This window comes from Vipera ursinii (assembly GCF_947247035.1).
Source record: "Vipera ursinii genome assembly, chromosome: 4".
Taxonomy (NCBI): domain Eukaryota; kingdom Metazoa; phylum Chordata; class Lepidosauria; order Squamata; family Viperidae; genus Vipera; species Vipera ursinii.
The window spans coordinates 92,244,264-92,257,493 of record NC_139514.1 but is presented as its reverse complement, the minus strand read 5'-3'; the positions used below and the strand labels follow the sequence as shown (position 1 = coordinate 92,257,493).

The 13,230-nt window shown below is 40.2% G+C and overlaps 1 protein-coding gene across 2 annotated transcripts in view; it reads right to left on the bottom strand.

The window, feature by feature from the left end:
• Positions 1-13,230, bottom strand: part of CARS2 (cysteinyl-tRNA synthetase 2, mitochondrial) — a 40,142-nt gene that overhangs the window by 10,573 nt on the left and 16,339 nt on the right. For both annotated transcript variants that reach the window (XM_083363130.1, XM_083363129.1), the window contains exons 8-11: positions 11,734-11,867; positions 8,587-8,651; positions 6,279-6,345; positions 429-567 (exon numbers count right to left, since the gene is read on the bottom strand). In XM_083363130.1, coding sequence (XP_083219256.1) covers positions 429-567; positions 6,279-6,345; positions 8,587-8,651; positions 11,734-11,867 — 405 coding nt within the window. The remainder of the gene's footprint in view (positions 1-428; positions 568-6,278; positions 6,346-8,586; positions 8,652-11,733; positions 11,868-13,230) is intronic.

The following is a 13,230-nucleotide window of genomic DNA, read 5'->3' as shown; positions in this document are numbered from 1 at the left end:
ACTAGATGGCTCTTCATTTAAAAAAAAATGAAGTGGTTGAAATCATGCAAGGTGGCTGAATTGCTTAAGTTTATGCTTTCATGGGAGATTTACTAAAATTTGACATTAATTTATTTTTAATATAAACTGCAAAAAATGCAGAAAGGTCAGCCTTCAGAAGAGATGCTGCCCTCATGCATACAAGAAAATGAACTAAAAAAAAGACTCCATTACTTTTCTATTTGTAGTCTATGGCACCCGACAGACAACCAACTCATATTAAATTGTCATCCTTATATATTAAGTTTTACATGCAGAAGTTAATTACAAGGAAATATCTTAAAATCATGCTTGTTGCTTGAAGCAGTTTCTGTTCAGATTTCTACCACGTTGTTCGTCTCCATAAGGCCAATCACAAATGCAAATTATAAAGAATATATAGCACTTACTTCTCCCAAAGTTCATCTTCCCTAATGGCATCACAGTCAAACTGTCCTTTCATATAGGCATTGGCAGTGCTTATAAAAGAATGTATTGTGTGAAGAATATTCTTTGCATCATTCATGGTATCATTACTATATTCCACTCCTAGGAAAATAAATTTATATGGAATAATATAAACAGTTTGACAATATTAGAAAATAGAAGAGCATTTTAAAATTGAACAACACCAATACTGTCCTTTCCCTGCCCTTTCCCTGTCCAAAATTTCTCAGTGGAGGATTTCTTGCATATATCGAAAATTATCAAAGGATATGAGAAGAATATCTTATTCTATCAAAGAATTTTGATTTTTTTGTTGTTATATATATCCTGTTAATTCCATTTTTGGAAGGATTTGTTTTAACGAACAGGGGTCCCCAACCCCCGGTCCAGGGACTGGCAGTTGTCTGCAGCATGCCAACAACCAGTCTCCGCAAACAAGCAAAGCCCCATCCGCAGGCTGCAGGTAGCATGCGAAACCACGCCCCCTCTGGTCCATGAAAAAAACCTCTCTCCACGGAACCGGTCCCTGGTGCCCAAAAGGTTGCAGACCTCTGCTATAGAACACTAGAACTAAAATTGAAAAAAATAGCAGCAGCATTAACAATATTTGGGACAATAAACAGACATAAATGCCTGGAAGAAATATAATACATGAATAAGATATCAAAACAAGTAATATTCTATCATTAGATTTCTATCTTTGGGAATTGTTCAAGGTACATAATAAGAGGGCAAAATAGTACAGGTAACCCCTGAATTATGAGCGTTCCCTTAGCAAACATTTGAAGTTGTACAATGTGCCCCCTAGTGTTTACGAAAAACTCCAAAAATTACGAATGTTGCTGCACCACGGCAGTCGTTCACCCTTATGAACAACCGCAGTGGCACTGCAACATTCACCTTAGCTATTCCCTCACTCCCCACCCCTGCCCCAGGTCTCCCTAGGCACTAGGCCTATGGGTACTCACCTTGCAAAGATCGAGAGATCCTTCGCTTTCTTGACTGTTTCCTTCAGTGCGTTTGCAGAGAATGGAGGCCTAAAGTAACACAAGATCACGCAAGATCAGTGGCACAAGATCTCACGTTACTGATCTCATGTGATCTCATGGTAGTTTACGCCTCTGTTCTCTGCAACAGAGAACAGAACTGAAGCCAGGGAGAATGGACCTCCAGAGGCATGCAAAAGCCTCCCCCTGCCTTCATTCTGGGCCTTGGAGGCTTGGAGGAGGCCTCCGAGGCCCAGAAAGGACCTCCAGGAGCATGTAGCCAATGCCTATAGCCTCCGCTCTGGGCCTCGGAGGCCCATAATGGTCCTTTGGAGCCCCGCTGAAGCGTCCCCCGGCATCATTTCTAGGTGGCAGCAGCCTGATAAAGGCCTCTGACACCCGGATCAGGCCTTCAGAGCCCCACTGAAACATCCCCCAGCGTCCTTTAGGATGGCAGCGGCCCAGAAAAGACCTCCGACACCTGGATCAGGCCTTTGGAGCCATGCTGAAGCATCCCCTGGCATCATTTTCAGGCAGCAGCAGCCCAGAAAAGGCCTCCAACAAACGGATCAGGCCATCGGAGCCCAGCTGAAGTGTCTCTGTGTCATTTCTGTGTGGCAGCAGCCTGGAAAAGGCCTCCGATGCCCGGATCAGGCCTTCAGAGCTCCACTGAAGCATCCCCCAGCATCCTTTAGGGTGGCAGTGGCCCAGAAAAGGCCTCCAACACCTGGATTAGGCCTTTGGAACCACACTGAAGCATCCCCCGGCATCGTTTCTGGGCAGCAGCAGCCCAGAAAAGGCCTCCAACACACGGATTGGGCCTTCGGAGCCCCACTGAAGGGTGTCCCACTGTCATTTCCGGGTGGCAGTGGCCTGGAAAAGGCCACCGATGCCCTGAAATGATGCCGGGGACACTTCAGTGGGGCTCCGAAGGTCAGATATGGACATCGGAGGTCTTTTCCAGGCTCTTGCCACCCACAAATGATGCCGGGGGACACTTCAGCAGGGCTCCAAAGGTGTGTTCTGGGCCTCGGAAGCCTCCACGAGGCCTACGAAGCCCAGAACTGAGGCCATGGGTGATGGCCAAGTGTTTCCGGAGGTCCATTCTGGGCCTCGGCGGCCTCCTTTATGCCTCCGAGGCCCAGAACAGAGGCCAGGGAGGTGGCCATGTGCTTCCAGAGGTCTCCCTCTGCTCTTGCTGGGAGCACAGAAACAGAGGTTGGAGAGGAGACAGATCTTCACAAGATAAGTGACCTGGCGCAGCATGATTGGGTGGGGGAGTAATTGTGGGGACCCCAGGGGAGGGAGTCTGAGTTATCTCAGTGGGGGAGCACTTGGGTGGTCTGAAGCAGATGGCCTTGTTCCATCACCAGGCCCCTCATGGCCTTCCCCATTGTCAAGATACCTCGTGTTCACGTAATGAGCCACACATTCACCCACATATTAAATTAGCGAATGCATGGGTGAAAGATGGGAGTGAATCGCGTTCAAGGTACGAGATTCACTCATACAAATCCTCGAGTTACGAATGGAATGGGTAGGCTCCATTACATTCGAAACTCGAGGACTATCTGTAATAAAAGAATTAACAGTGTAGATATTGCAAATTATTGTTCTGGACACTTATTAGTAGCAGACAGATTGCTCTAAGCAGCACTAAAATAAAATAACGATATTTCTAAAAATGTTCCTTCCTTGTTTCTTCATCTATTTTACTTTCACCCAATTTCCATAAATAAATGGAAACAAGCTGTAGAATAAAATGGATTTTCTGGTCCACCTCACACTCCAAGGTAAGCTCAAAAAAAAAGTACTGTAATGCTACTAAGTCCAATTTCAAAGATGTAGATGTTCCACAGAATTTAATAGCTTTTACTAAACTATACATTTATTGCTTGGGCACAGAGAATGAATGCATGCAGGTATCTTTATTACTATCCATTAATGGGCTTGACTGGATTAACTGCATTACCCAACAATTAATGGTTTTTGAAGGAATTTCTTCAGTCTATTACCTTTTTTATAACTGTACCAGACCTGTTTAAAGAGAATGAACTGTTTCATACCAGAAAGTTCTGGGTATATTAACTTTCAGGAGGAAGTCACTGGGAGAATCTGGAACTAATAATCATCTTGTTCTAAAACAAATTTAAAGCTATTCTCTTGTATAGGCAATACTACTTTTGAAAAATAGGATCCCACATTTTCTTCTTTTCTGTTGGTGTTTTGAAATGCCCTCTTACAAAATCTGATTTGCTGAAGCTAGGGAGCAGGGGGGGTGTCACAAAGCAGCAACTGAAAAATTATCTGCTCCATCAAGTAAAATGTACTATTTCCAATGCCATGGATTGAATCAGAGAACCATATTGCTAATGAACATGTGATTGAGAAATAAAGGTACCGCTAGCTCTCCAAGTAGACCAGACCAGGAAATTAACTCCATAGGAAAGTTAAAACTATACTTTATTGAGACTGGCTATAATAACAGAATTTTGAAAGTTTGATTGTGTTCAACCTCCATCTCCTTGTAACCCAGTGAATTAGGGAGGAACTTCTCTGAGCTACTTCCAAATGTTATTTTCGTACTCTAGACGTGGAAATGTTTTAGCCCCTTTTGCCGAGGTAACAGTTCCTTAGTATTTCCAACAACCTCATCTACAGGTACTGACATTATAATAAAAGGACTGACTTTGGGGAAACCAAGGTATGTGACATGAGGTTGACTGACCAGAAGCATTAGGCAGCATTACTGTCATACCCAGAAAAATGGCTTGTCTGAGTGGAAGAGGCTGGTTGTGTAAGGCTAGTGAATGGATAGGAGACAGGGTGGGAAGGAGAGACTAAATGCACAATCAGCAATAAAGCAGAGATTGAGCAGGCAAGCAAGAGAAAAAGGCTGAGTGAATGCATAGGTAGATAGGGTAAGCAAACATAGTGTTTAGATGACAGAGTACATATAACAGTGGGGAGGACAACATCTTTTTCACATACAAATGGATTTTTGTGTTGACTCTGGATCAAAGGAGGAGGAATAATGCTTCAGGACCACCATAGATAGACCATGTTTTGACAGATTTTACAAAGCCCCCATGGTATAAATTCTTGGAAAACTTCACTTCGTTCTCTTCAACTCAGACTTGGCATTATTTGTTTGTTATGTCTTTGTTTTTAGATCAAAGCACACAGATGAGGGGATATGTTTGATATACACTTCAAATACACAATCAGATTTTTTATGTGTCTTTCCATATGCATCTATTGCAAATAAAAGCAGCAATATCACTGATGTTCCATTTCAGATTTTAGTAAACAGCCAATCAATGTGATACTGTAGTCTCGCTGTTAAAAAGGAAAAGAATCCTTTTATCTATTAGATTTATGTCTTGCTTTTCCTCAAAGTCAGCGTTCCCAGCCCTTCTGGCTGGGCAAGACCGCTGGTGGTGGCGGTGGGGGAGGGGAGGGATAGCTTCAGCGCAGCCATGCGCACCACTTTCACAAATGCAGCTTTGCATGCACCCACCGCTTCCATGGCCCAGTTCCAAATGGGCAGTGGCCTGCCACCAGGCCATGGGCCGAGGTTCGGGGACCCCTGCCCCAAGTGATATACATTGAATGTATTCCTGCAATTTCCCCAACAACCCTATGATGTGCAGATCTTTTCAGGGTATTGAAAATGTATTTTATGACAGGGCTTTTCAACCTTTTCACCCATTGTACCACTTTTAAGGATATGGCAACATCTGAGTACCACCAGTCGCCAAGCAAGGTGTCAAAAACTTGATGACCAAAAAAAAAAGGAAAAGTGATGAAGTACAGGTAGTCCTCACAACAGTTCACTTAGTGACTGTTCAGTTACAATGGCACTGAAAAAAGTGCCCCCCAAGCCACAGCTGAGCAAGACACCTGCCTGCCTGCCTGCCTGGCGGCGCTCTTCCCGCTGTCCAAGGTTTTCATTGTTGTGAGCATTTCTGTTGAGGATTGGTAGCAGGGGTGGGGTGGGGGGGTGTTTGGTTTTTATTCCCCCCGCATGCTGGGTGGTTGCAGCATGTTTTGGTCACTTCACATGACCCTGGGACACTGACTGTCATAAATATGAATCAGTTGCCAAGCATCTGAATGTAAATCACAAGACCCTGGAGATGCTGCAACATTCCAGCTGATTGGCGCTTCTTCTGGGCTCAGAAGTGCCAGGATCAGCGCCGAGCTCCAGCTGGAGCCTGGCGCTGATCCTGGCACTTCCACTGAGCCCTGACAGCCCCGAAGATCCACTGATCCTGGTGCTTCCCCTGAGCCCTGATAGCCCTGTAGCTCCAGCCGTCTCTCGCTCAGGCTTGTGCGGTGCTGCCACCGGTTCAGCTCATTCCCCTCCCCCACTACCACTTTTCTAGGATGGTCGTGTACCACCTGCCAGGTGCCAATGTACCACAGCTGGTACCTGTACCACTGGTTGAAAAGCCCTGTTTTATGAAACATCTAAACACACTGAAATCTTCCAATGAAATAACATGGAACATGGATTTAAACCACAAGTTCATCAAATGTCACTAAATATTCCTGCATCAGTCAAAATCTGAACTCTTATTAATTTCGCTATGAAAATAAAGCATAGAGCCTTTTTCTTCAGTTGCCAGTTGGAAAAAGGATATATTTTAAAGTTTAGCTGAAATTAAGAATGAAACAAAATGATCTTAAAATTTAAAGCTGTCCCCTGAAAACATTTTAAAAGTAGTCATTTCAGACGTATGCACATAAAATAAGCATCTAATTGCAATTTCATCAACAATATACATCTTGTAAAGTCATTTGTAGTCCAAGAAATTTTCTTACCTGAGCTGTATTTGGTCCGCAAACAAAACATTCTAAACTGATCAGATGAAAATTCTTTTAGAAAATCCTAAGGAAACAAAAAAAAGAGGAAAGAGTCTCATTCTTGATTTTGCTAACAGAGTTAGATCATGAAGAATTTGGCAAGGCGTGGATGGGCCCCATTTCAGAATTCAAATGCTTTCCATCACATCCCAACCTCTAGATTAAAATGTAGCACATTATCAACATGCAGGGATGCCAATATTTGCTTTTAGATCTAATGATTATTCAAGGTTTGAACTGGAAAAAATCTGTCCAGACCAGTTAGCAAATCTGATATTTTCTCAAAAATCATTGCAGCCCTAAACATGAGGCGGAGATAAGACCAGTAAAAAAAGGGGAAGCTTTAAAATGCACTTGCTCTCTCAGTGCACATACATAAGATGGCAAAAACAGAGAAAGAGACGAATACAAGCACACTCAGAGCTAGGCACACTGCAAGAAAGAGTGTGTCATCCCACCCTGTAAATAATGTGTACACACACTGTATCTAACCCCTGGAAAGGTTTCTGGGATTCAACTGGAAGACTTTTGCCTCATGCGACTCTTTCTCCTCATTTTAAAGTTGTTCTTCCATTTCTGCAGCCTACACTCAGCCTTATGCCCCATATCATGACATCTGGCAGAATCTGACAAAGCATTTGGGCCTTTTGCTGAAAACAAAGCATAGCTCTATTTCTTATGGATGCAGAGATGTGGAAATGCAAGACGGCAAAAGCCCATCATGACTCTCTCCTGGGTGACTGGCAATACCCACTTGTTTTTTTCAGAAACATTAATATTTTAGAAATGTAAAATATATTAAAACTAAAATTGTACAGAAACTCAGCAAGTTCAGGTTAAAGCAAACTGAAAATATATACCATATTGGCGCATGGTAACTAATTTCAGTCTATTATAGTCCAAAGTGAAAGAGATTCAGTTTCCTCAGTGAAAAAGGCCAGCACCGTTTAGTGGCAAGTCAGCTGACCAGCCCTATTTTATATATTGTGTCTGGTAGGATCACTCAGAGTCAAACAGGGACAGAGCCTATTCTTTGATAAGAAGAACAAGAAATGGATAGTAATGAAAGTAAGAGATATACAAGTGCAATTCGGAAATAAATCTTTATTTGGTTATCAATGACAGACATTCGCAGGTACAGAACTTTTATTATACATATTAGAAAAGTACAACATTACATTACTTTTTGACATAATCACCATTCAAATTGAGGTACTTGTCATAACATATTATAAGGTTTGAAATTTCTTAGTGGTAGTCACTCAGTGCCAAATCTGGGCTATGGGGGAGGGTGATCAAAAACATCCCAATGGAACTGCTTCAAAAGTTCTTGAGTGCATCTAGTGGTGTGCGGGCGAGGATTATCGTGAATCAACACAACACTGGAAGTGGTGCCATAGAAAATGCCAAAGAAGTACTGCTAGTGAAGTTCATGGAGCATGGTTCGATCATCAATTCAGAAGTCTACTGTGAAACATTACAAAAACTCAGATGAGCCATCCATAACAAGAGTCGGTGCATGACTTCCAGTGTAGTGTTAGTTCACAATAATGTTCACCTGTACACCGATAGACGCACCCAAGAACTTTTGAAGCAGTTCCATTGGGATGTTTTTGATCACCCCCCATAGCTCAGATTTCACGTTGAGCGACTACTAAGGAATTTCAAACCTTGTAAGATGTTATGACAAGTGCCTCAATTTGAATGGTGATTATGTTGAAGAGTAACATAATGTTGAAGCTTTCTAAAGTGCATAATAAAAATTCTGTATCTGTGAGTGTCTGTGATTGATAACCAAATGGGGGGTTATTTCTGAATTGCCCTCATAGAAGGCACAAAACTGCTGGCAAGAGGTGTTGACACTGTGGCATACTCTTGTATCTTCTATTTGCAAGAAAGGGGACATGCAGTCACAGCAAACAGAGCAATTCTCTTTTTTAACATACAATTTAACCCTCTGCCCCAGTGGCCTCAGAGAGTAAATTCTGCATAATAATGCCTAGGACTGTACTGTTCATTTTTAAGGGTTCTGCCCAACTTCAAAGAATAGAAACTGGAAGCTCCTATTACTCTATCTGCCTCTATAAACATTTGTCTTAAGATATCTACCAAATTTGTTCAAGAAAAGATCCCAATGCTCCTGTTCAAATTCTCTTCACACTAGCCTCCACAAGCCACATCCCATCCACCTTCTGCACAGTCCAAATCCTACAGTTTTGCCCAGAAAAATATTAAGAAATAGCTAGATAACGTGAGTTTACAGTACCTTAATTGTAATGTAGTTTTTTAATGATTTTGACATTTTTTTACTCCCTCTAATATGCAGATGTCCTGGAATGAAAAAACAAGTTCCTGCTTTGTTTTAAAAACAAAAACTGCTCCAGAATTAGGAAAGACAAAAGAAAATTATTTTTCTTAATAGGAGACAGGAAAACCAAAAAAATGAGACTTATTTCAACATTCATATTTAAATATTATCCGTTATTTTTATGTATCAATAAATAGTAAGAACAATTCAAAACCTCACACAGATAAAAATATATTTTTGGTAAATGACTTAGGGATGTGTCTTATGATAAAATTTAAGTAATTAAATATTGCCAAATAGAGAGATAATGAAACTTCTCATTTTCTATCAATTCATTAATTACAGGATATATTTTATGGCAAAAAAATACTCAAGATAACATTTTTGTATATCATTTAGTCTGCTTTTAGAAAAAAAAATGCACTTCTTGAGATAGAAGCTTCTTTTACAGGCTATAGTTCAAGAGCTTACAGCTGTCACAGTATTTCTGGATTCTACATGTGATAATACATAGTATGCTATATTTTATCCATCAGTACATTTCATAAATATTGCAAGAAAAGCTAGAAGATATTATTATTTAGTTTACTTTAATTCTATATTCTGTTACAGAACACTGACCATTTATTTTCTCAAACTGATAGTCAATTATTAATTCACACCAAGTTAAAGAAACTTTGTAGACATTTTAAAACCAATTAATGGACACAGCAGCTTCCATCCTGGTAATGTTTATTTATTTTCATCCCAGTCTTCATTATTTTTTATAAACAACTCAGGGTGGCAAACATACATTAAAAGATACATATATGGGCTTCCGGTTTGTGCACATGGCACTTTCGGACGTGCAGGAAGAGCTCTCTCCCTGCCGTCCAATCCTTCTTCATTGGAGGACCCTGAAAAGGGTCGAAAGTTGCCCTGGAGGGATGACCACACCTTGTGATTGCGGAAGGGCAGCAGCCCTCCGCTTGAATTCGGAGCAGCTCCTTTGGCCCGAAGAAGAGGAGATCGGCCATCAAGATGGCTGATCATTAAGCCGTTCCCTGCCGAAAGCCAAAAGCACCATCTAGCACAACGAAGCAATCTGGAGGACCTGGGTGAGACCTTACCTTTCTTATCCCCCTATCTGCCTTCCTGTGGGGGTTTTCCGAAAATTTCCTCCCCCCTTTTTTGAAAACGGCATTTGTATACTTGGGGAATAACATTTTAAGCCTTAAAGCGTCAAAGAAAAAAACACCAACTGATTAAGCAAAGAAATTAAGCAATCTTATTTCTACTTATTAAAAAGCTCCTATTTTTGGTGGGGATCTACTACCCTATTTTCTGTTTAAGATGTGAATTAAGGAAAAAAGAATGGAGTAATTATACAAAAGCTTTATATTAATTTGAGAGAAAAAAGAACTTCACAACTTATTCTATATGCTATTGATGACATCTTGTGGCTAAACTTGGAATAGCAAGTAAACCTTTTGCCTGTTGTGAAAGCTGACTGAATAACAGAGCTGTCCTTGACACTATCTTCAAAGATGGGAATACCTGGCACTGAAAACAACTTATAGGAACATTGGAGGTGGAAAATTATTGACTCCTATTAAAATAGCCTCCATGGAAGAAATATGTGCTGAAAAACTTAGAACACTTTAAAAGACTTGTGGAAAATTGGTCATTCGAGATTTAATGCCTGTTAAATATATGTCACTTGTGTGGTGATGCCATTAAGTGATCAAAGACATTTTGATTGTTGCAAAAGTATTATATTCAAAATTTCAAATTAAACAAATATTAAAAAGAATTACCCTTAGTATGTGTATTCTCAAATGTAGGTATCTTCTTTTTTGAAAGATAACCAGTCTTCCTCTACAAATCTGGGTATGCAACAATTTGGGGGCCACAGGTACATTTAATACTTTTGGAAATATTATATAATAGAAGCTCTCACAAAATGGCTGCCATAGCTGTGAATTCTATTCATAAAATGGCTATCAGAATCAGAATCACAGTTGGAAGATACCTTGTAGGTCATCTAGTCCACCTGCTGCCGGCATCGACTCCCCTCCGCCCTGTGCGTTCCCACAGAGAGGGCCTCCTCAGGGTGCCTCTGGTCAGAGAATGCCGGCTGGTGGCCCCCAGGGGGAGGGCCTTCTCTGTGGGCGCCCCAGCTCTGTGGAATCAAGTGCCGGTCGAGCTCCGGATGGCACCGGATCTCCGCTCCTTCCGGCGCGGGTTAAAGACCCATTTATTTGAACAAGCTGGCCTGGCCTGATGGGGAGTTAACTTAGGGTTTTAATATTTGTATATTTTTACTGTTTTATTTTGGGCAATAATTTAATTCTTTTTTAACTTTTGTACTTTTGTAGTTTTATTATATGCCCTGTTCACCGCCCTGAGTCCTTCGGGAGAAGGGCGGTATAAAAATTTAATAAATAATAATAATAATAACCCCCATCCAAGAGGCTATAGCCTATTGCACACACCCATCTCCCCAAAGGACAAAGGAATGAGATTGTTTATCCCTACCTCCCCAAGGTGTTTCCTATTATTCAATTTTACCTTTGTATTTTTCCCCTCCCACGGGCATGTTCAGAGAGAAAGGGGACAACAAAGTAAACTTTTATGAATTTCCATTAGTTCTAAAAATCAGGGTCCAAGTAAACTTTTGTCTTAATTTTTCATGTTTAACCACCCAAATAGATGGATGAGCCCTGCACTGTTTATCCTTGGAAAGGTCAGCCAGAGATACTCCAAGCAGTTAAAGTGACTCATGTTATAAAATCTGCCTAAACATTATATCACGGGTGTCAAACTTGCCACATTACATGACGTGTCATGATTTTTTTTGCATTGCCGGCAATGGGATGGGCGTGGCTTTGGTATGATGAAACCGGCCCGCAGGCTAAGGTATAATAAACCTCAATAGTTTCAACATGTAAACATCTTGTAGGCCATGAAATAAGCTCACTTTATGATAGTTTCTATATATCTTGATTTATTTAATGTGTTCTTCACAAAGTTCATTGTCCTTCATAGCTATGTAATTTCATGAATCCTGATTATTTAAATAAAAGGAATAAAAAAATTTAAAAGTTTATTTAAACCAGAACTTACCAGAATGTAGAAAATAATTTCCCCATTGTTCACATTGATGATAAGCCTCGCATTGAGCAATTTCATTTTCATGATGAGGAAATGCAAGATCTATACCACCAGTATGGATATCCAAATGTCCCCCAAACACTAGACTATTAAAATAATAATAGGTTAAAACAAATGAATAATGACTAGATTTAAGGAAATGTTAATAAATTAACACAAAATTAATATCCAAACTATGGCTTCAAATCAATAAAAAATTGGGAGCCAACCTGGGAATTTATTCTTCACACATTTCAAGGGAATTTCTTTAAGCCATTTGCTTGAATGTTGCAATATTTCCAAACTGTGGTAGATCTGATTTTCTATATCTTTGCATGTAATTCAAACATGCCACTGGATAATTACATGTAGCCTTGCTCTTAGCATCCAAATTGTCAAAACAAATGCTAGATTACCTCTGAAGGCCCAGATTGTGCTAAAATGTATGATACAGTAAAGAAATATGTGGCTCACATCAATATTACTTTTACATTAACATCCTAAACCTTATACTTTAATATAGATTTAATTATACTGAATTTTAATGGTTGTATCTTACTTATACGTTAAACTGAATTGGAACTATTTTCTCTCCATCCATTACCTCACATTAATTTAATTGAGTAGTTCCTGGGAAAGCTATACTTTCTGATGTTTTCTTTACAATGTGGAGGGAAAATAACACACTGGTCCTGGTCCTTATAAACATAATTGCTGCAAGGGATTTTTTTAGACAAAAGGAGACATAGAGCTATTTGCAAAATGTACAATTCTGCCTTGTAAGCTGTCTTATTTGAGGCATTTCCTTTCACCAGGCCCAAGGAAACTGGCCTGGAGATGATCCAACAAATTTCTAAAATGCCACCACTTTCAACAAATTTGATAGGCTCAATACAAAGACATAAGGGATATAATACACAAATTCAATTCTTTACTGAATCTCTACTCAACATTCACCCATAGAAAAGTCTGTCAACGCCTTCCCATTCTTTTATTGCAATCTCCAGATCTACAAGCTTGGCTTCAACACAAGAGACATACGCCACAATCAATCAATCAACATTCAGGATGACAATGCTATGGACCATAGCAGTTAGTTTAGATTTCAAGCTGCAAAGGAGACAAAAAGCTGTTGGCATTAGTTAGCCATCATGCCATTCAGATGAGTCTGTTTCCAAGTGTGCACTTACAGCAGTCCCAAACTGCAATTCCTATTACATTTTTAGCAAATAAAAACATGCTTGTGGTATTAATAGTTATTAATATTTTATGTTACTTTATTATTGATATTGTTTTCATTCCTAATTAGGAACCACCCAGAGTTTGATATAAAATGAGCAGCTGTATGTTTTAAGTAAGTAAGTAAGTAAAATAAATAACTGACACCCCACACTGACCCTGTAGTGTTTCTGCCAGCATTGCTTAGTATGTTTTGGAACAGAAGCAAGATTAGGAAATGAAAAAGAGCTG